This window comes from Salarias fasciatus, chromosome 3, assembly GCF_902148845.1.
Source record: "Salarias fasciatus chromosome 3, fSalaFa1.1, whole genome shotgun sequence".
NCBI lineage: Eukaryota > Metazoa > Chordata > Actinopteri > Blenniiformes > Blenniidae > Salarias > Salarias fasciatus.
In genome coordinates this window covers 4,115,287-4,138,345 of record NC_043747.1, presented here as the reverse complement: position 1 = coordinate 4,138,345, position 23,059 = coordinate 4,115,287, and the positions used below count along the sequence as shown (strand labels likewise).

The following is a 23,059-nucleotide window of genomic DNA, read 5'->3' as shown; positions in this document are numbered from 1 at the left end:
TCACAATGTGTCAAAGCAGCCACATTTTCTACAAAACAATCCATATACAAATTCCAAAAACAAAAACACAAACAAATACATAACATAACAACAAACAAACAATACAAGACCGCTCCTAGGTCAGTAGAGATACACAACATTCACATATCATATCTATGTAGATCCACACATATTATGCACATTGGTCACACAAAAACTCAAATCTCTTTTGCCCTTCCATCTTACACGTTCTATTTGATGTAGACACTGTATTAAGTTGGTCTAAATGGCACTTTATTTTGATGGAAAGACATCCTGGTAAGAAATGCTTAAGGTGCTTAAAACTGTCTCGAGATAAAAAAAAAAAAAAAAAGAATTTTAAAGATAACAAAAAGTGATTAATTTTTATGAACTACAGGAATGCTGCAATTAATTACAGTTAAAAAATGCTCTTTTTACAGCCTTGTTTTGTATTGAATGTAATGTTTGCAAGTTGAAAGAGGAAAAACTATGTCCAGATTTCGACTAACTACCTGCTGTAATTAGCGAACTGCCCTCTGGAAGGGCTGCCAAGAATGCACGGCGGATGTAACTCTTCGATCAACACGTTTATTTTCACACATGCATATGGGAAAGATACTCAGCCGCACCACATAGCCTTCTCCCCGTTCCTGCACTACTCGGTTGTGAAATATAAACTCCGACTCTCTCCAAGAGTCTCTGATGATCTTGCAGGTTGCAAACCTGAAACATAACCATTCGATCCCACATCAGTCATGAAGTACTATGCCATGTTATGCCATGATTGTTCGTAACTTTTAACTCACCGACACCGTGTACACTCTTGAATGAAAACCACCCAATGAACGCACCAGAAACCACGCCCCCTTACGGCAAGCTTATATACACAAATCCCTCCCACACGCATTAACCATCCACACGTGTGAGCAAATAATGAAGAATAATCAAACACAAATATGCATCTTTCTCATAAAGCTAACAGAAAAATATTTCTATCTCTTCCCTCACTGGAAAGTTATACAAAATATGATAATGAAAAAAGCTAATCATTTGGACTGTCTGGACTAAACATAAAGAGTCCTGCAAACAGCATCAGCTGACAATGGTTTAACACTTTACACTAATTTGGGCCAACAGGTCTTCAAGTCTGCTCAAGAGGAGATTCGTCCAAACCAGGTTCAAGGTAGGCCCTGAATCCCCTTTCACACCCATAGCCAAACTGTCTGGTATGTGGCATGAAATGTGTTACGAAATGATTTAGAATCAATAGGACACAGTCCACATTCAGTCAGAAAACATTAAAAGATTTAACATGTTCATTTCGTGGTGGTGGACTGACTGGTACAGGTTCACACAGTCCCAGATCAATTCCCAGCATGCTGCAAGAGTCAGAAATGTGCATGATCACTGTGTAATCATACCAGATGGTACACAGTTGTAGGAAATTAAATCATGATGAATCGGATAATTGCCAATGGCTGCATAGTATTACATTACACGTGCATATGCAGTTGTGCGAGACAATCCACTTGGGATTCACCAGAAATCACCTTTTTTGATGAGATCAATCCCTGCCTCCTGTCCACAACAAGGCAAGATGTGTTTTTTTAATAATATAATTAATATAATGTATATAACATGATTACTGAACATATTAATCTACTATCCAACTGCAATCACACCTACTCCCCCACCCTAATGTTACTGTGAATTGTGTATAATAGTCTGTTGTACTCCTGCTTCTCTTCTCCCCCCTCTCCTCATCCCAATTTATTGCTTATACATAACCTCACACACACAGCAAATTTTCCAGTGTTGAATTAACTCTGAAAGTGTTAAGAGTGGTCTCATATATACACTGTTGTAGTGTTAAATGTAAGTGTTAAAATATACACTTTAAAGTGTTCATTCTAAGAATTAACACTGTATAGAGTTAAATAGGAACACTGGTCAACAGAGAGGAATATTAATATAACTCTACAGAGTGTCAGCATTAGAAAATTAACACTGGTCAGTGTTGAGATTTTAACACTACAGAAGTGTATATATAAGACCACTCTTTAACACTTTCAGAGTTAATTCAACACTGGAAAATTTGCTGTGAACCCCACAAACCTCACCCCTCTTATGCTTTACACTGCATGTTGTAAACTTACATCCATCCATCCAACTTCAACCACTTATCTGGGACCGGGTCTTGGGGGCAGCAGTCTAAGTCGTGATGCCCAGACTTCCCTGTCCCCAGACACTTCCTCCAGCTCTTCCTGGAGGATACCAAGGCGTTCCCAGGCCAGCTGAGAGACATAGTCTATCCAGCATGCCCTCGGTTTTCCCCGGGGTCTCCTCCCGGTGGGACATACCTAGAACACGTCCCCAGGGAGGGGTACAGGAGGCATCCTAAAGAGGTGCCCGAGTCACCTCAGCTGGCTCCTCCCTGGTGACGTAGCTGTTCAACCAATCTCTAAGAGAGCGCCCGGCCAACCAACGGAGGAAGCTCATTTCAGTGGGTTGTGTTCAGAGTCTTCTCCTTTCGGTCATGACTCAAAGCTCATGACCATAGCTGAGGGTAGGAGTAAGGATTGACCAGTAACCCGAGAACTTCGTGTTTCGGCGCAGCTCCTTCTTCACCACAACAGACTGATACGACGACATCACTACAGCCGCTGCAATGATCTGCCTGTCAATCTCGCGCTCCATCCTTCCCTCACTCGTGAACAAGACCAGAAGATACTGAAACTCCTCCACTTTGGGGCAGGGTTTCTCTGTCAATCAGGAGAGGGCAGACCACCTTCTTCTGGTTGAAGACCATGGCCTCGGACTTGGAGGTGCTGATCCTCATCTCCATCGTTCAAACTTGACTACAAACCGCCCCAGTGCATGCTGTAGGTCAGGATTCGATGAAGCCAACAGGACAACGTGATATGCAAAAATCAGACATGAAATCCTGCGGTCCCCAATCTGGACCCCCTCCGGCCCCTGGCTGCACCTAGAAGTTCTCTCCATAAAAATCACATACAAAACCAGTGACAAGGGGGCAGCCCTGCCGGAGTCCAACATGCACCCATCACAGGTGCGACTTACTGTCGGTAATGTGGACCAAACTACTTCTTCGGTACAGAGACCGGACGGTCCAAGGAGCCCTGGACTCCGTACTCCCAAAGCACCCCCAACAAGACACAACAACGGACGCAGTCAAACGCCTTCTCCAAGTCCACAAAACACATGTGGACTAGTTGGGCGAACTCTATGCAGCCTATGGGTCTCGAGCTGGTCCAGTGTTCCACGACGAGGACCAAAACTGCATTGTTCCTTCTGGATCCAAGGTTGGACTATTGGTGGAATCCTCCTCTCCAGTACCCTAGAAAAAACTTTTCAGGGAAGACTGAGAAATGTGATCCCCCTGTACTTGGAGCACACCCTCCAGTCCCCATTTCTACAAGGAGAACCACCACTACTGTCTGCCAGTCCAGAGGTACTATCCCCAAATATCAACCAAGATAGTTCCTGTACAACCAGAGACTTAAAGCTTCTGTCCGGAGTTTTGAAAGAGAAAGGGTTTTTTTTTTTTTAATCCAATGTCTCGAGGTTCCGCCCTCCCTCTGCTTTCATGAGCGACCAAGCCACGCCCCTTTAATTGTGCACGCTATTATCCGTCAGGTGAAAATGAGAGCCTCCGAGTTAGGCCTGGGCGATATACCGAAAATTTATCGTGACCGAGATTTATCACGATAACCGACGTCATTTTTTCCCATGGCGGAAAATTCGGTATTTTAAAAAAAGTCCGTTTTGGCTGTGTAGGTGGGCTGTGTTCATGTCCCTTTAAGACGCTGCACTACGCGACTCCATCAACTCCTGTTTAAAATCACAGTAACCAGCAGAAGAAGCTGTCAGCAGAGCAGACAGACGCTGTTTGACCCTCTGAACATCCGAACCAGCAGACACTCTGGACACCTCGCATGGCGACATGCTAATTTAGCCGCTAGCGGCTACAGGCTAACAGCCCGCAGGGCTGCAGATTAATGCTGGTCGACCGTCCTGGACTGTAAAACTCCTCATCAGCTGATTGGCTGATATTTCCTGCAGAAGCTCCTCATGCTCTTTTATTGAACAGGCTGTATGTTCTGGCGTTGCGTTTGTTTATATCACGCTGCATGTGCAGCTCCGAGTCCTGCTCCGTGTCTTCTCCATTTTGGAGTTGCTGTGTCAGAGTAACAGCGCCATCTGAAGGCGTGGTAGTTGAACTACATCGTTTTGAGTCCTTGTTATGTTGCGTGGATGTAGATATTTCCTGAAGTGATGCTGTGTGGACAGGAAACTGAGAAGGAGATTATAAACAAACAAGTTGGGCTCCTTTGTAATTCAGGGACAGGTAGACATCCAGTTGTGTTCCATTCTCAGCTGCTGATAACGCCACATCACACTGGAAACATCTGGAACCATGTACCATTAATAATTTCCCATAGTCTTCCAGTCATCGGATTTTCCCGAATGTCCACAGAGAAGACATTTACATTAACAGCAGAGTTCTGTCGGATTTGGACGTCTGTTGCTGTGAAAGTTAGGACACATAGATATGTTTTGTACCCTAATCTTGATAAATCTAATAGGATTTCAAGAAAATTGACCCCATATCATGAGAAATAAAATAATAATGTTTGCACCACCTGAGCCCACAGTAAACTGTCATAAGTTTAATCCAGTACAATAAAAAGCTGTGATTAAATTGCCCCCCCCCCCCCCCCCCCAAGTAGTTATCGTCCATTTATCGTTATCGAGGTGAACTGCTCAATATTATCGTGATATTGATTTGAGGCCATATCGCCCAGCTCTACTTCGAGTCCTGCAGCATCCTACATGTTTAGCTGTTTACGGTGGATGTTCAGCAGACAGTGGATATATCCGAGGTAAGTGTGGCGGCTGCTGCGTTGCTAACTCACCTCTGCCTGGGCAAGTGCCGTGCTCTCTGGCTGCGTGCACACTTTGATTGACAACACGAGAATGCGGAAGCTCGAAATCTATTGGCTGACCGGCGCTTTTTCGGATAACATGGGGGTCTATGAGACGAAGGCGGGGCTCATAAATAAATTTTTATATTGCTTTATGCCAATATTATATTGTAGTATCAAACCAGACTGACACATTTAAGCTCTGTTAAAAAATGGTACATACGTTGGAAACAAACGGAAACTCCGGACAGGAGCTTTAAGGTACTCAGGGCAAATCTCGTCCACCCCTGGAGCCTTGCCACCCACCGAGGAGCTTACCAATAACCTCGGTGACTTCAGCTTGGGTGATGTACTAGTCCGCCTCTGAGACTTCAGCTTTTGCTTCCCTCATGGAACACTTAGCAACGACATTGAGGAGGTTCTCAAAGTATTCCTTCCACTGTTTCAATATCTCCAGTTGAGGTCAGCAGTCCCCTCCTCCACTGTAAACAGTGTTGGTGGAGACCTGCTTTCCCCTCCTGAGATGCTGGACACTTGTGCCAGACCCGAGTTTTTGCCCCCACCACCACTCTGGCTGCAGCTGTCAGCTGCTTCTTGAGCCCCATGAGCCAACAAGACTCAGTAGGACTCCTTCTTCAGCTTGACGGCAGCCCTTACTTCCTGTGCTCACCACTGGGTTCAGGGGTTACCGCCACGCCAGGCACCGGAGATCATACAACCACAGCTCTGCGTAGCACTCCCAGAGGTGGGAGTTGAAAACCCTGCTGACACAGGGTTCCGCCAGACGTTCCCTACAGAACCTCACAACATGTTTGGTTCTGCCAAGTCTGTCCGGTTTCCTCCTTCGCCAGTGAAGCCAACTTACCACCAGATGGTGATCGGTCCACAGCTCTGCTCCTCTCTTTACCCGAGTGTCCAAAACATGAGGCCGTAGGTCAGATGATATGACAGCAAATTCCATTATTGACCCCCAACACTAGGGTGTCTTGGTGCCAAGTGCATTTGTGGACACCCATGTAGCCTAACATTGTGTTTGTCATGGAAATACTTTGACTAACACAGAAGTCTAAAAATAGAAAACCAAGCTGGTTCAGATCAGGGAGACTGTGCGACCCAATCACCTCCCTCCAGGTCTAACTGTCGCTGTCCACGTGGGCCTTGAAGTCCCCCAGTAGGACAGTGGAGTCCCCAGTTGGGACACTGTCCCAGGGACTCCAGGAAGGCCAGGTACTCTGCACTGTTGCTCAGCCCATAGGCTGAGACAACAGTGAGGCACCTATCCCTGACCCAAAGGTGCAGTGATGAGACCCTCTCGTTCACTAGGGAGATCTTCAACACATGGCAGATGAGCTGTGGGGCTTTAAGCAACCCCTCACCACCTTGGTGCCTCTCACTGCGGGCAACGCCAGAGAAGAGGAGAGTCCAGCCCTTCTTGAGGGGTTGGGTTCCAGAACCCAGGCTGTGTGTGGAGGTGAGCCCAACTATATCTGGCCGGGACCTCTCAACCCCTCACAAGTTCAGGCTCCTTCGCCTCTGATGAGGTGACATCCCATGTTCCAAGAGCCCCTCTTTTTGTCTGGGGACCGGGTCACGTGGCACCCTGCAGCCGGCTGCCACCCAATCCACACAGCACCCGGCCTCTACGGTTCCCTCGACGGAGGGTGAGTCTGTCGGACCTGTGTCGTCCCTTCAAGCTAAGACCTGCCAGGTGGGCAAATGCCCGGCCACGCATGCATTCGAGTCCCAACCTCTGAGCCTGGGTCCAAGGTGGGGTCCTTTTTGCGCCATAGCAGGCGACGTCGCAGTTGTTGTTCTGGTATTCATCATAGGGGCTGTTGTGACCATACTGCAGTCCATCTTTACTCCATTTTAAATTGCTTTAATAAAACACATGATTAAAGATCCAGGTATGCTTGAACAGAGTCTTTTTTCTCCCTCAGAGTCAAAGCGGATCATCCTGCTGGGAAAAACTGGCAGTGGGAAAAGCAGCCTCGCTAACACCATACTTGGAGAGAACTTGTTCACAGCACATCATTCTTCTGTTTCTGGAACTGCCACATGTCAATCTGAAACCAGAGATGTCAGTGACAGAAAGATCACTTTGGTCGACATGCCTGGTTTTTTTGACACAGAAAGGTCAGAGGAAGATTTGAAGCCTGAGATCATGAAGTGCATTACAGAGTGTGCGCCTGGAATTCATGCCTTTCTCATTGTGCTGAAAGTTGAGAGATTCTCAGAGCAGGAGCAAGAAGTCATCAGCAGAATATATGAGTATTTCTCTGAAGATGCTCTGAAATACGCCGTGGTCGTCTTCACTTTTGGTGACCAGCTACCTGAAGGGATGAAAATCGAGGAGTTCGTCAGACAGAATCAAAAGCTGAGAGACCTGGTGAACGGGTGCGGTGGACGGTGCCACGTCTTCGACAACAAATACTGGAACGACAACACGCTGCAGAACGACTACAGGAGCAACCGCTTCCAGAGGGAAGAGTTACTGAAGACCATCAACAAGCTAACGGAGGAAAGAAACGGCCAATGCTACACCAACGACATGCTGCAAGCTGTGGAGAGAGAAATCCAGAGAGAGAAGGAGCAAATCAGGCAGTCATCTCCAAAAAATCTGCCACCGGAGGAGATCAGAAACCAGGCCAAAAGCAAAGTGGCAAACAGATTTCTGATCAAACTGGCCAGGGTCACAACAGGGGTTTTGTTGGGAGCTTTGTTTGGCGTAGAGGCTCTGGTTAGAGCAGTTACAACAGTTGTGACACAAATACCTCAAACAAAAAACCTTGTAAAAAAGTAAATATGTTAATAGGAGTGTCACCAGCAGTGTCGGGATCTGCAGCAGTGTCGGCAGGAGGGAACGCAGCATTAGTTGTTGGAGCAGCTGCCGCCGTCTCGGCTGCAGCAGGGGGAGTTGTGGGCGGTGATATTGGACATGAAGCAGCTCAGGATGCAGAAACAGTGTGGGATGCAGTGACAAAGGCGGGAACAGCTTTAACAGAAAAAAGAAGAAACGTAATGTCGTTTTTCAAAGATATGCCTTGAGAAGGCCACACATTAAAGCCTGGAGGAGAAGATGTTCATACTGACCCACCTCACTTCTTTAGGTTAGACACAGCCACACCACAAACATTTCATATCTACATCTCACCAGTTATTTACTTTAAAATTCATTCATTTTCCTTAATCTTCCTCTGTTTAAATGGAGTGCACACATTTCCACATTGAAAGATTATCATCACATTTTATGTTTGCAATGATTCTTTCTTTTTGAGTCACCCTGCTGGTGAGAGCTTCCATCCTGGAGACCAGAGGATCTTCATAAATTTGATTCAGAATTAGAGAAATATGTTTTTGTCATAAAATGTGGATAAGTTATAGAAAAACATGTGAAATGCACCAGAATTATGGGAAAACAACTGTGTAAAAAGCAGAAGTTTACTGGAGGGGAAACGTTTTAAGGAACTTATGTAAATCTTTGACAGAAAGTCTCAACTTGAGTAGAAAAAACTTCTCTGAGAAACACAGAAGAGTTGAGTATCAGAAGAATCTACAAATGAGGCCACAGACAGAGACTTTGAAAGCAGACCTGCATTGATCTTTCTTTATTGAATAAATGTTGAAGTGAAATTATTAAAAAAACATTCTGTCACCATGCCTCCCAAAATTTTTAGTGTTTTTTTTTTCTTTTCCTTTTCTTGTTCAATGCTGTCTTTTACATTGTTAAATTTTCATTCATTATTTATTAATTATTTCTTTTACTTCTGGAATTGTTAACCTTAAGCTTATAGCTGTTAACCTTGACCTTAAGCTTTAAAAATTTTGAAAATATGAAATTTATTTCTTTGTACTTAAAATTCATCATTACAATTTTCTCATCCATAAACAGTCTTTTGGAGATTTGTAATTTTTTTTTTTAATATATTTTTAAATTTCTTTTTAGCTCAATTTCCAATTCTATTCTGTTTTTATTTCCTTTAGCAATGTATTGTTGTTTTTATTTCATTATTTTGCTTTCATGGGTTAGAAAATCTTCCTTTTGTACCTTTTGTAGCTTTCTGTACCTTGTGTAGTTCTGTGTGTTTTAATCCTTTAAAGATGAATTTCTCAGCCTCTCTCTGAAGGTGTTATTCAGCCACAGCTGCTCAGACAGGAAACGTCTTCTCTCGTCAGCTGCAGTGAGCGGAAATCAGAATGATTAAATCAGATGAGGAAACCGTTTCATTGAACTGTCCAAAGTTAACTCAGAGTTAGTAAGAGTTCATATATTGTTGATTTTGTGATTCAATGCTTTCTATTATAATCAGTTTTAATCTGCTGGAGTCACTGCTGCTCTGCTTTACCTTCACCAACACATTAATAAAGATGATGATCATGGAATTACAGGTTATCCTTGTATGTGTGTGTGTGTGTGTGTGTGTGATGGACAGCTGTCCAGGTGTATCTGATCTCCACAGTAAACTGGATCACCTGATCAGAAGACGGATGGAGGAGCAGCTGCTTTAAACACCAGTAAATGTTAAAGATTAAAGAAATCGAGGTTGAAAATGCAATAAACAAAACTGCTTCAGAAAAGATCCCTGTTATTTAAAACTGTTAAAAAGCAAATTACCTGCATGATTTCTTCTGAAATGTTTTCTTGAAATGAGAGTTTTGCTTCTTTATAAACATCTTCTTTTGACATTCCTCCATCACTAATCTGACTTTACTGAGCTGTGATTGGACGGACTGAGAATCTGAAGCTGCAGGAATAAACACGAATAAAATAAATAAAAAGGAATAAAATTTCCCAAATCTAACTTTTCTGTGTTGTAATTCTCCTCACTTCATCCTCCTCTGTTCTTCTTCTCATGGTTTTATTTTGGGATTTCATTTGTTTTTCTCTTCTTGTCTTCAGTTTGTTTTTCTGTTCCAGCTTCCTGAACACATTAAAAAAAAACCTCTTTCTGGTCATATCAAGTAGTTTCGCAACGACACAGTAGCTGAAAGGTTTCCTGAGGCTATGAAGGAAACTCAGAAGTGACTCATGTGAAAAGCTTTTCTGGAGGATCGGAACGAGCCCGAGGCTGATCTGGAGCAGAATCAAGACCAGAACAGAAGACCGGACCGAGCAGGACCAGGATCCAGCGGGACAGGTAGAGAGTCCAGCAGGCCTTCTGGGAAACAATCACCTTCATCCTTTGACTTTTCTGAGTCACTTTTAATTGAGTTAAATATCATTTATATGTAATTTAAACAAACAAAAAAAAGGTTGGAAAGCCAAACTGACAAAAATGACAACGTATCTAAGAACTTATAGTTAAATAATTCTTTAAATAGTCTAATATTCTCATTGTGTTTTAAAAAACCTTTTTGCAATCCTGCTGTCTCGCCATAATGTACTGATTTCCTGCAAAAAAACAGTTTCCTTAAATCAGAAATCTGGTGTGTTTTGTGACTTATTATGTTATGTTACTGTTATGATGGTTCGTTTTTATTATTCCAAATGTTAAAAGTGCATAAATAATGTCAGTATTCTGACTTTCTCACTCTTTTCTGTGCATTGAACCAAACCCGATCGATCCCCAGCTGATAATAAACTCATACTGTGAAACACGGTGGAGGTATCATCATAAATCTAAACATGAACACACTCATGTATTTCATTGCAAATGTCTGAAAATAGGTTGGATGAAATAAAACATATGTAGTGGAAATTTCTAATGAGTGCATGCTTAACTGTTTTGCAGTGCTTAGATTTATTTGTTATAAATAACCGTAGCTCTCACACACTCAGATGTGTGGGGAACCGCGAATGCTTTGTCTAGAATTTTCTTTTCCTTATAATCTTAGCGTAGCAGCTGCGGCACTCGTGGGAGTCTTCCTGTGTCCAGCCTACGGCTGGGTGCAGTCAAGGCCTCTGGGAGTGAACGTAGCAGATAGTTATTAGAGGCTTGCACGCCCCTGCGAGGGCAGAATTAGTAGTTACTGGATGTAACTCCAGTTCTACGAGTAAGTGCGTGCCCGCCTACGGGCTTCGCTAGTGGCACTCCCCTTGGCGCAGCCAATCAACTGAGACAACAAAAGCTCGACGCACCAATCCCCCGCCGCCCGATGGCGCGGCTCCACGCCCCCCGAGGGTATACCCCGAGCTGGAGGCAGCCATTCTCCCTTCTTCTGAATCAGCCAAGTAAGGGAAGCAGACAGCTGGGCCAGCAGGTAGGCGGGCACGCACTTACTCGTAGAACTGGAGTTACATCCAGTAACTACTAATTCTACTTCGTAAGTGCTTAGCCCGCCTACGGGCTTCGCTAGTGGCACACACCCAGGCGAAGGCCGTAGGTCGATGAATGTACTCCCAGCTGGCATGCTGACGGGATTGGTGCGTAAGATGGAAGTAAACAAACTGTACGTCCAGAACGGTCGCAGAACCCCCAAAGAACGAGGCGGGCATCCATGCGCCGAAGCGCCGCCCGCGACGTGAACAAACATCGCCACAGCGACACACACACACGCCGGCCAGGGCAAGCCACAGCGGCAGTCGGGAAACCCTGGTCCGCGACCCACACAGGGAAGCGGCAGCCGGGCTAGAGGATCCAATACAGCGAGCGGCAGAACTCCTGTTCCCACGAACACCGTCACTGTAACAACATCCGCACACCGTGGCAGAGCCAAGCGGCAGGCGGGGAGAAAACTCTGGTCCGCGACCCCACCCGGGACGCGGCAGCCGAGCAAGAAGACCAACACGGCAAGCGGCAGAACTCCCGTTCCCGCTAAGCACCGTCACAGTCACAACATCAGCAGGCCGCGGCAAAAGCCAAGCGGAAGGCGGGAAAGCCCTGGTCCACGACCCCACTCGGGACGCGGCAAACAGGCCAGAAGGACCAAAACGGTTAAGCGACGGAACTCGTGTTCTCGCTGAAACCGACATGGCCACAGAGTCAGTTCACATATCCAACAGATATGAACGCGGAGGCCCAGAAGGCAGCCTGGCAGATGTCACCGTGACACCCCTGCACAGGGCCGCACAGGCAGCCACACGCTGTGTGGAATGAGCATGAATCACTGCCAGCGGCGAGAGATTCTGTGCCCTGCAGGCAGCTGCAATAGCGCCCCCCACCCAGTGGACGTCTTTCTGAGAGGTCGAGGGCGGGGGCACGCCCCCAGGCTCCAAACCCCACAAACAGCTGGTCCGTGGTGTGAAAACCAGCTGTGCGCTGGACATAACGCAGGGCCCTAACCGGGTACAGCAACCGCAGCCGTGGGCCGTCCTCAGATGAGCCAGGCCGGGAGCAAGCGTTTGGATCCGGATCACTCGCGACCGGAAGTCCGAAGTGATCACCTTGGGATTAAAGGCCGGGTTAGGCCAAAGATGCACAAGTCCCCCATCCTGGCTGAACAGCCTGCAGGATGGGCGGACCAACAAGGCGCAGAGATCCCCAACTCTCTTGGCGGATACTAGCGCGAACAAGATGGCGGCCTTGAAGGAGAGAAAGCGGACCTCCGCCTTCTCCAAAGGCTCGAAGAGGTGAGCCCCCCAAGACCCTCCAACACAACGTGGAGGTCCCACGGGGAGACCACATGCCTGGGGGGCTGGCCGTAGCCAACACGCCCCACACAGAAACCGCTTCAACAGCGGGTGACTGCGTGCAGAGAAGCGGCCAAAGCCGCCGTAACCCGCTATGATGGCTGATGCAAACACCGCAGTGTGGATGCAGCTCAGCCACTGTCCAGCAGGGACTGGAGGAACTCCATGGAATCCCAGGCACCGCCCACCGCGTGGTGGTCCAGGGTGACTCCCCACCCTGCGAGAGACGCATCCGTGAACACCTCGACGTGATGCGATACGCAGCCCAGGGGGACTCCTAGCATAGGAGAGCAGGATCCATTAAGAGAAGGAGATCCTGGCGTGCCCGAGGGCGGGATCGAGACCTTTCTGCATCCGTCCCGCTTCCCCAAGCAGCAGAGGCGTGCAAACCACCGTAGCAGCCTGCGCATGTGCAGAAGGCCCAACCAGAAGAAGGCCCACCAGGTGGGCCACGGCCATTAAATCCAGGACGGTCCTGACCAAACAGACCCTGACCAGAGGCATGGTCACTGCAGACCTCAGGGCTGAGAGGAGGGAGGCTCGCCTGTCCGCAGAGAGGCGGGCCGTCATAGAGAGCGTGTCCAGCTCCAAACCCAGATAAGCCATGCGCTGAGCTGGGGTGAGTGCGCTCTTGTCCCGGTTCACCAAGAACCCCAGGAGCTCTCCAGGAGGTGTCTGACCGTCAGCATGTGGAACCTCCTGGTGGCTATGTGAGTGTTTAGGACCCGCTGGTCCAAAGCGGGTCTCATGACTCCGCTCTTCTTGGAACCAACAAGTAGGGAGAATAAAAGCCCGAATGCACCTCCTCCGCGTCCAGCTCCGTAACCGCGCCCCGGCGGAGGAGCGAGGACACTCCTGCTTCGAGAGCGGCCGCCCCACAGGGCATGCGAGCCGCGTACAAAGAACCCCATTGAAGAGAAGCGGGCGACAGGCGAACTGCAGGGCATAGCCGCTTCTCAGCGTCCTTAACAACCAGGGAGAAAGCGGTCCCCAACATAGCACGCCACGTCCGAAGCAGAGCGTGAGTGGCTGTACCACGGCCTGAGGGGACAGTCCACCCGTCCTCCCGGGCTCGGGAGACGGGGGACCCCCGGCGAAAGGGCTGAAGGGGGCGTCCCATGAAAGAGCGCGGGCGGCCGCTTCGGGGCCGCGGACCAGTGCTTTGCTGGGGACAAACCCGGTGGAGGTGGCGTGATCCCGAAGTTCTCGGGTCGCTGACCTTGGTGACGATGCCGGGGCGCTCATCAGCGGGAACCCAGGCTGGCACAGCTCCGCCGCTCTGACGCTTCGCTGTGCTAACACAGGCGGAAGCCGGCGGATAACGCAGCTTGGAGCGTTTATGAATGATGCCAGAGCCGGGGCGCTCATCGGCGGGGACCCGGGCTGGATAGCTCCACCGCTCTGACGCTTCACCGTGCTGACACAGGCGGAAATCAGCGGAAAAAGCAGTTTGGAGCGTTTGCGAGGTACCGGCGGGACCTCGACGGCGTTCCTCATGCGCATAGCACACGGTGGATGAGCCAGCAGCCTCAGCTCGTTGCTGTGACCCGCGTCCACGGCTGCAGCATGGCAATGAGGGGGCGTCCCATGAAGGAGCGTGGGTGGCCGCTCCAGGGCCGCGGACCAGCGCTTTGTTGGGGACAAACCCGGTGGAGGCGGCAAGATCCCGAAGTTTCTCGGGCCGCTGACCTCAGTGATGATGCCAGGGCCGGGACACTGCACGTAGTGCACGATGGGTGAGCCAGCGGCCTTAGCTCGCTGCTGCGACCCGCTTTCACGGCCGTAGTGCGACGAAAAGGGGGCGTCCCCTGTAAGAGCGCGGGCGGCCGCTTAGTGGCCGCGGACCAGCGCTTTGTTGGGGACAGACGTGGTGGAGGCGGCATGATCCCGAGGCTTCTCGGGACGCTGAACCTCGGTGATGACGCCGGGACCGGGACGCTCAATAGCGGGAGCCCGGGCCGGCAGAGCTCCGCTGCTCTGAGGCATCGCCATGTCAATACAGGCGGAAACCGGCGGAGAACGTCACTGAGAGCGTAATGAATGAAGCCGGGACCGGGGCGCCCTACGGCGGGAACCCGGGGCGGCATAAGTCCGCCGCTCTGTCGCTCCGCTGTGCTAACACAGGCAAGGGCTGGCGGAAAACGCCACAGCGCGGCGGTGAGCGGGTGTCCCACAAAGAGCGCGGGCGGTCACTTTGGAGCCGCGGACCAGCACTTGTTGGGGACAAACCTGGTGGAGGCGGCGTGATCCCGAGGCTTCCCGGGCCGCTGAACCTCGGTGATGATGCCAGGACCGGGACACTCAATAGCAGGAGCCCGGACCGGCAGAGCTCCTTTGCTCTGAGGCTTCGCCGTGTCAATACAGGCGGAAGCCGGCGGAGAGACACCGCTGGAGGTGGTATGAGTGATGCCGTGGCCGGGACGCTGCGCGGCGGTAGCCCGGGGCGGCACGGCACAGCTCCGCCGCTCTGACGCCTCACTGTGCCAACACGAGCGGAGGCCGGCGGATAAACGCAGCTGGAAGCATTGAGTGATGCCGGAAGCGGGGTGCCTTATGGCGGGGACCCGGGCCGGTGAAGTTCCGCCGCTCTGACGCCTCACTGTGCTGACACGAGCGGAGGCCGGCGGATAAACGCAGCTGGGAGCGTGGCGTGTGATGCCGGGAGCGGGGTGCCTTACGGCGGGGACCCGGGCCGGTGAAGTTCCGCCGCTCTGACGCCTCACTGTGCTGACACGAGCGGAGGCCGGCGGATAAACGCAGCTGGGAGCGTGGCGTGTGATGCCGGGAGCGGGGTGCCTTACGGCGGGGACCCGGGCCGGTGAAGTTCCGCCGCTGTGATGCGTCGCTGCGCTAACACGAGCATACGCCGGCGGAATTTACGGGTGCCACCGGGGCCGCGATGCCCCACGGTGGGGACCCGGGCTGGCACACTTCGCCGCTCTGACGCTTCATCGTACTCACATGAGCCGAAGCCGGCGGATAGTGCAGCCTGGAGCGTTTGCGGGGTGCCGGCAGGACATCGGCAGTGCTCCGCTTGCGTGACACTGCCAGCGGGGAAAGCTAGCGGCCCCAGCTCGCTGCTGTGCCCGCGTCCACCGCCGCCACGCGGCAGAGCGTGGAGGAAAAACCGGTGACCGTGCATGCGGCCAGGCGGCTCCGTGTGCAGTCCGCTCACCGTTCTACGCCGCTTATCACATAGCGGGGCGAAGGGAGGGAAGAGCCCCGCCGAGCTTGATGCTCAGTCATACAAGCACGGGAAGGGGGAGGATAGCTGCTCTTGAGAGATGCAGCTGTGGAGAGGGCGTCCCATGAAGAGCGCGGGCGGCCGCTCCTGGGCCGCGGACCAGCGCTTTGTTGGGGGCGAACCCGGCAGAGGCGGTGCGGTCCCGACGTTTCTCGGGCCGCCGGCCGCGGTAATGCTACCAGGGCGGGGCGCTCATCAGCGGGGACCCGGCCGGCGTGGCTCCGCCGCCTCGCTGTGCTTAACACAGGCGGAAGCCGGCGGAAAGTAGTTTGGAGTGTTGCGAGGCGCCGTGCAGGACCTCGACGGCGCTCCGTTTGCGCCTCGCGCTCGGCGGGAGAGCCAGCGGCCAAGCTCGCCGCTGCGTACCGCTTACACGGCAGCAGCGCGGCGAGCGCGTGGAGGGAGAGCCCGTGATAGCGCCGTGCGTCCGGGCTGCTTCGCGCGCGCTCCGCTCGCCATTCTCTGCTTTATCACGTAGCGAGAGAAGGGAGGGAGAAAGGCCCTCCAGCTTGCGCGGGAAGAGGGGAGGCTAGCTGCTCCTTAGTGATGTATCACAACAGCCGTGCTAATGGTAGCCCCTCACCGTCCTCTTGGCGGTGAGCGGGGCGTCCCAGACACGTAGCACGCAGGCCTGGAACGGTGGCACGGCGGGACACAGCACCGCAGTCCGGGACCGAGTCCGTGACTGGGTTGCTAGCCCGGGTGCTAAGCCGCGCTGCGCCGGCTCGGAGGCTACGGCGGAGGCGCGAGGCCGCGTTGAGCAGCGGAGGTGAAGAGCCCCGCGAGGTGCTCCACGGGCTCGCGGGGGGCTCAGGCAGTAGTACTGCAACAACACATCATGAGTAGGGCATACTAACCTGTCTCACGGTGGTCTGAATAAGGTGGAGAAGGCGCCGTCGCGTTGCGTGGGCTCCATAGACGCGGGGACGCCGCTGCTGCTGCTGCTGCTGCTGCTGCATGCGCGGGAGCCGGTGAGACGGCGCCCATAAAGGCCGCTCGCCACTGGGTTACCTCGAGCGGCAGAGTGAGGCAGGCAGGCAGAAAGGCCGCTGACAGTGATGCCGTCAGCCGACGCAGACAAAGCAGCGCTTGAAATGATCTTGCTCGATGAGCAGGGTGATAGGCCCGACGCCCGATGGCGACTGGTCAGGGGCAGGTCCATCCATCTTGATTCGAAGAATCTTGATCCGAAGAAACTTGTGGCTTCTTAATGTCTCAAGTGATGCTGAGGAAGAAGAAGGGGGAATGGCTGCCTCCAGCTCGGGGTATACCCTCGGGGGGCGTGGAGCGCGCGCGCCATCGGGCGGCGGGGGATTGGTGCGTCGAGCTTTTGTTGTCTCAGTTGATTGGCTGCGCCAAGGGGAGTGCCACTAGCGAAGCCCGTAGGCGGGCTAAGCACTTACGAAGTAGAACTCACTCTGTTACTCTGTTGACTGCGTGACTTCTCCTGCTGTACAGCTTAATAAAAGACACCAAAACGAACTCACCGGTGGAAGCCCTTTATTAAATAAAATTGCCATTACACATATTAATCCTGAACCTTCTCCAATATTCAATAATCAGTTGTACAGCTGTGATTAACTCTGACTGGCGGCCATGTTCAGAGCAAACAGCTCCACTCTGCCAGAGCTCTGGAGCATTTTCACTGAACTATCAAGACCCACAGAATATCAGGTTTTAGGACGACATGAACACTGAACCCATCTAAAGAAATCTCAGACTTTCTTCTGTCATCAGGGAACAAAAGGGACAAAAAGTTGCTGAAAAACACCCAATTTACACAGAATAATGTTTAACTGTATGAATCACATCCCATAAGTCTCTTCTGACACCACAAACTCATGCATTGACATAATAGTTTGAATTTTAACAAGTAAAAAGTGTATTTTATCCAACCAGTGGATCACAGAGAGGAGATGACTTTCAGTTGTTTCCAGGGCCCGAGCTGCCTCAGTGCTCACCGTGATGGGAACAGGGCGCCACCTGCTGGTAGGGAGTAGCATGACTCAGAGAAGAATGATCACAGAATATTCTCCTCTCTCAAAGTACCGGGCTCACAGTGCTCCAACAGATCGTACAAGGCTCAGATTAAACACTGCTCTCTCTCCTGGTCACTGTGCTCGCTGATGAAAACGTGCACGCTCATGGGTAATGTTCCTCCATGGGAAACACAGATTCATCAAAGTTCCCCACTACAGTGGCAAAAGTATTGCTGTCATCATTCTGGGTAAATATAAATGACTTGTAGTTGTTTTCCGCCTCGCTCTCCATGGCGTAAATGAGGCAGCTCACCTGCACTTGGCCATCGTCCTGATCAAGCTTCATGGAGAACCTGAAACACTCAAACCGTCGTTTCTAGTCTGTGGACTTATAGAAAGGAAAGTTCTGTGAAAAGGTGAAACTTGACCATTTCCATGAAGAGTCCAAATCTCAAAGAGCTTCTGACACCATGTGGAATGATGGAGAGAAGACTTTCTCCGGGGATACTCCTGTTAGTGACAGGTCCAGTCGACAGACAGCACACAGCGTACAACACACAGTCCTGTCTTCTCCTGGCTCCTGTCTAATAATGCCATAAGATGTGACTGTTGGAAAGCAGAGGGTGTGTTTCATTTGAACTATGTGACCGTGGGTCATCTTGTATTCTGAATGTCTGAGGTTGAATCTCTGTTCTCTAACTGTGGAGATGCTCCCAGTGTGTGAACGGCTGAATGTGACTGATCATGTGAAGTTCTTTGAGCTGAACCAGTGAAAATAATTCCATTTAACCGTCATGCGTCTTTCTTGAAATGACTAATCTGACCACTTCTGTGTTAGATCAACTATTCACAGAACTAGAATCAGTCTTTTTTTCATTTTGAAAACTTTATTTGATGTAGACATTGTATTAAGTTGGTCTAAATGGCACTTTATTTTGAAAGAAAATCCCAAAAGGTCAAAAAGCAAACTCTGTCTTTGTGTTGATTTGACTCCCATTTAAAGGATCACATTTTCCATGTTGTTGTTCTCATACAGTAACAATAGAGACGTTGTGATTCTGGTTCTGACACAGCAGGAGCCATCACCAGACAGCTTACTGGAGAAGATTGGAAGTTGCATTTACAAATATCTGATCGACCTGACCGGGATCTCCACAGGGGTTTGGATGGGAGTCTGGTCTGCCATCAAGGACCTGTTCAGTGAACTCACAAAGGCTGTGAAGCTCATCTCTGAAGCAGAAGCATTCACACGATTACATTCCTCTTCTGACTTCTTCCGCCGTTTTTTGGCACGCTTCTCCTCCTACAAATTTTGTCCGATTTGAACCATTCAGATATCAAAATGTGCAGCTTTTTAAGGACATTCCTGCTATGTTCTGGCTTTTTAATATCTTTTAAACTTTTTGAAATATTTCAACTTTTGTGCAGCTTTTTACCCCATGTTAACGGATGGAGAAATTTTTGTGTGAATGCTGAAGGCATTCACACCTTTGTTTTCCTGTTTCTTTAATATTATTGTGTGAATGCTGAAGGCATTCACACCTTTGTTTTCCTGTTTTCTTTATTATTGTGTGAATGCCTGAGGCATTCACACGTTTATTTTCCTGTTTCTTTATTATTATTATTATTCTGACTTCTTCCGCCGTTTTTTGACACGCTTCTACTCCTTCAAATCTTGTCCGATTTGAACCATTCATATATCAAATTGTGCAGCTTTTTAAGGACATTCTGGCAATGTTCTAACTTTTTAATATCTTTTCAACTTTTTGAAATATTTCAACTTTTGTGCAACTTTTTGCCCCATGTTAACGGATGGAGATTTTTTCAAACTTTGGAACCTTATAACTTCTTCAAATCTTAACCGATTTTAACCATTCAACTTTTAAACTATTCAACTTTTTAAACCCTTTCTTCAACCTTTTTCAACTTTTTCAACTTTGTTCAACTTTTTGAAATATTTCAACTTTTTAAAATTATTTTTAACATTGAAGTCAATGGGAAAACCCTTCAACGGATCTTTGAACTCCTTCAACTTTGACCCCTTACAACTTTGTCATACTTTGACGTAGACACGTCATTTTACTTGCAAAATGTAGGCATTTTTATCCTCTATTTAGGTATGTTATATCATGTCCACATCTTTTACCAAATTCAAACTGTGAGCCTTCAAGTACGGAGAGCATTTCAGCCGTTTTTGGAGTTTACAATGGGTGTGTATTGGAAAAGCTAGAGTGGGAGAAAGGAATTTAGAGTGCGGGAGGCTCTGGATTTAAACCAAAAAAATAATTCTTTTCTCGTCCCCCTGGCCACATTTCTGGCTCAATCTACACAATTACCTCTCTAAACGTAGCCACTTTTCTTGTGACCCGTACAATTGAGTCATTTTGTCTCTATCTCAAACGGTTCTCTCTCCAGCTGCATTTCTGTGAGGAGAGCGCAGGATTTTCTCCCATCCGCTCCAATGCATTTTGGAGAGAGATTTTCTCACTCAAATCCAAAACTTCTCTCATGTTCGCAACATCGCGGTGGCTGAATGGATGATCCTACAGACATGATTCCTGCACCATTAAATTCATGAAAGACTTCTGAATCTGATTGTGAACAAATCTTTTTCAATGTCACCTCTGGGTCCTCGAGGAATGACATTTTCTCAACCATGCGCACTCCATAAGAACTGCTGGTTCACTGTCATGGCTGCTGTGCAGCTGGTCTCCATAGCAACAGACACACCTGTTGTGCTGGCTGCTGCTTGATGAGTCTGGACTTTTCCATTCAGACTGGAGCTCTGTTGATCCTCTGTTACTCTGACACTGACTCTGCTGTTTCTTCAACTTTCTTAAAGTTTTTCCAACTTTTTGCAACGTTTTCAAACTTTTTCAACCTTTTCCAACTTTTTGCAACGTTTTCAAACTTTTTCAACCTTTTTCAACTTTTTGCAGCATTTTTCAACTTTTTCAACGATTTTCAACTTTTTGCAGCGTTTTCAAACTTTTTCAACTTTTTTCAAGTTTTTGCAGCGTTTTTCAACTTTTTCAACGATTTTCAACTTTTTGCAGCGTTTTTCAACTTTTTCAACGATTTTCAACTTTTTGCAGCGTTTTCAAACTTTTTCAACTTTTTTCAAGTTTTTGCAGCGTTTTTCAACTTTTTCAACTTTTTTCAACTTTTTGCAGTGTTTTCAAACTTTTTCAACTTTTTTCAACTTTTTGCAGCGTTTTCAAGCTTTTTCAACTTTTTTCAAGTTTTTACAGCGTTTTTCAACTTTTTCAACGATTTTCAACTTTTTGCAGCGTTTTCAAACTTTTTCAACTTTTTTCAAGTTTTTGCAGCGTTTTTTCAACTTTTTCAACGATTTTCAACTTTTTGCAGTGTTTTCAAACTTTTTCAACTTTTTTCAAGTTTTTGCAGCGTTTTTGAACTTTTTCAACGATTTTCAACTTTTTGCAGCGTTTTCAACCTTTCTCAACTTTTCTCAACTTTTTACAGTGTTTTCCAACTTTTTCAACCTTTTTCAACCTTTTTCAACTTTTTAGAGTGTTTTCAACCTTTTTTAAAACTTTTTCAACTTTTTGCAGTATTTTAGAACTTTTTCAACCTTTTTCAACTTTTTGCAGTCTTTTCAACCTTTTTCAACTTTTTGCAGCGTTTTCACCTTTTTCAAGGTTTTTTTTTAACTTTTTGCAGTGTTTTCAACAGTTTTCAACCTTTATCAACCTTTTTCAACTCCTTGCACTGTTTTCAAGCTTTGTCAAAATTTTTCAACTTCCTTTTCAACCTTTCTTCTTGAACTTCTTCTGCATTACAGTTTAGCATTTTCAGCTCAGCATTCACACTTGCAGTTTCTTCAGGAACTGCAAATTTTTCTAGTTCTGCTTCTTCTGACTTCTTCCGCTGATTTTTGACGCTTAACTCCTCCTACATTTTTTGGCCGATTTGAACCATTCAAATATCAAATTGTTCAGCTTTTTAAGGACATTCCTGCTATGTTCGAGCTTTTTAAAATCTTTTAAACTTTTTGAAATATTTCAACTTTTGTGCAACTTTTTGCCCCATGTTAACGGATGGAGATTTTTTCAAACTTTGGAACCTTATAACTTCTTCAAATCTTAACCGATTTTAACCATTCAACTTTTAAACTATTCAACTTTTTAAACCCTTTCTTCAACCTTTTTAAACTTTTTAAACTTTGTTCAACTTTTTGAAATATTTCAACTTTTTAAAATTATTTTTAACATTGAAGTGGATGGAAAACCTCTTCAACTGACCTTTCAACTCCTTCAACTTTGAACCCTTAAAACTTTGTCATACTTTCACATAGAAAAGTCATTTAACTTTTAAAACGTAGGCATTTTTGTCCTCTATTCAGGTATGTAATATCATTTCAAGATCTTCTACCAAATTTAAACTGTGAGCCTTCAAGTACGGAGAGAATTTCAGCCGTTTTTGGAGTTTACAATGGGTGTGTATTGGAAAAGCTAGAGTGGGAGAATCAAATTTAGAGTGCGGGAGGCTCTGAATTTTAACCAAAAAAAAAATTATTTTCTCGTCCGTACGGCCACATTTCTGGCTCAATCTGCACAATAACCCCTCAAAACGTAGGAATTTCTCTTGTGACCCGTAAAATTGAGTCACTTTGTCTCTATCTCAAACCGTTCTCTCTCCAGAGGCATTTGTTTGAGGAGAGTGCAGAATTTTCTCCCATCCGCTGCAATGCATTTTCGAGACGCCTGAATCCAAAACTTCACTCGTGTTCGCACAATCGGTATGGCTGAATGGATGATCCTACAGACATGATTCCTGCACCATTACATTCATGAAAGGCTTCTGAATCTGACTGTGTGAAAATCTTTTTCAATTTCGTCTTTCGGTCCCCGAGAAATGCCATTTCTTCAACCATGCGCACTCCATTAAAAAGTGCTGATTCACTGTCATGGCTGCTGTGCAGCTGGTCTCCATTGCAACAGACACACCTGTTGTGCTGCTGCTGCTTGATTAGTCTGGATTTTTCCATTAAGACTGGAGCTCTATTGATCCTCTGTTACTCTGACACTGACTCTACTGCTCCTTCAAGGCATTTCAACGTTTTTAAATTTTTTGCAGTGTTTTCAACCTTTTTTAACTTTTTTCAACCCTTTTCAACTTTTTGCAGTGTTTTCAAACTTTTTCAACTTTTTTTCCAACTTTTTCAACTTTTTGCATTGTTTTCAACATTTTTCAACCTTTTTCAACTTTTTGCAGTGTTTTCAGCCTTTTTCAACCTTTTTCAACTTTTTGCAGTGTTTTCAGCCTTTTTCAACATTTTTCAACTTTTTGCAGCGCT

The 23,059-nt window shown here is 47.7% G+C and overlaps 3 protein-coding genes across 4 annotated transcripts in view; all 3 read left to right on the top strand.

The window, feature by feature from the left end:
* LOC115408404 (GTPase IMAP family member 7-like) overlaps nucleotides 1–23,059 on the top strand; it is a 693,369-nt gene that overhangs the window by 102,757 nt on the left and 567,553 nt on the right. The window lies entirely within an intron of this gene.
* Nucleotides 1–23,059, top strand: part of LOC115408329 (uncharacterized) — a 197,142-nt gene that overhangs the window by 116,943 nt on the left and 57,140 nt on the right. For both annotated transcript variants that reach the window (XM_030119041.1, XM_030119032.1), the window contains exon 5: nucleotides 1,138–1,183. In XM_030119041.1, coding sequence (XP_029974901.1) covers nucleotides 1,138–1,183 — 46 coding nt within the window. The remainder of the gene's footprint in view (nucleotides 1–1,137; nucleotides 1,184–23,059) is intronic.
* LOC115408590 (GTPase IMAP family member 7-like) lies at nucleotides 5,496–10,214 on the top strand. The gene has a single exon (XM_030119434.1). The coding sequence runs from the start codon at nucleotides 6,838–6,840 to the stop codon at nucleotides 7,747–7,749; it is 912 nt and encodes a 303-aa protein (XP_029975294.1). The 5' UTR covers nucleotides 5,496–6,837; the 3' UTR covers nucleotides 7,750–10,214.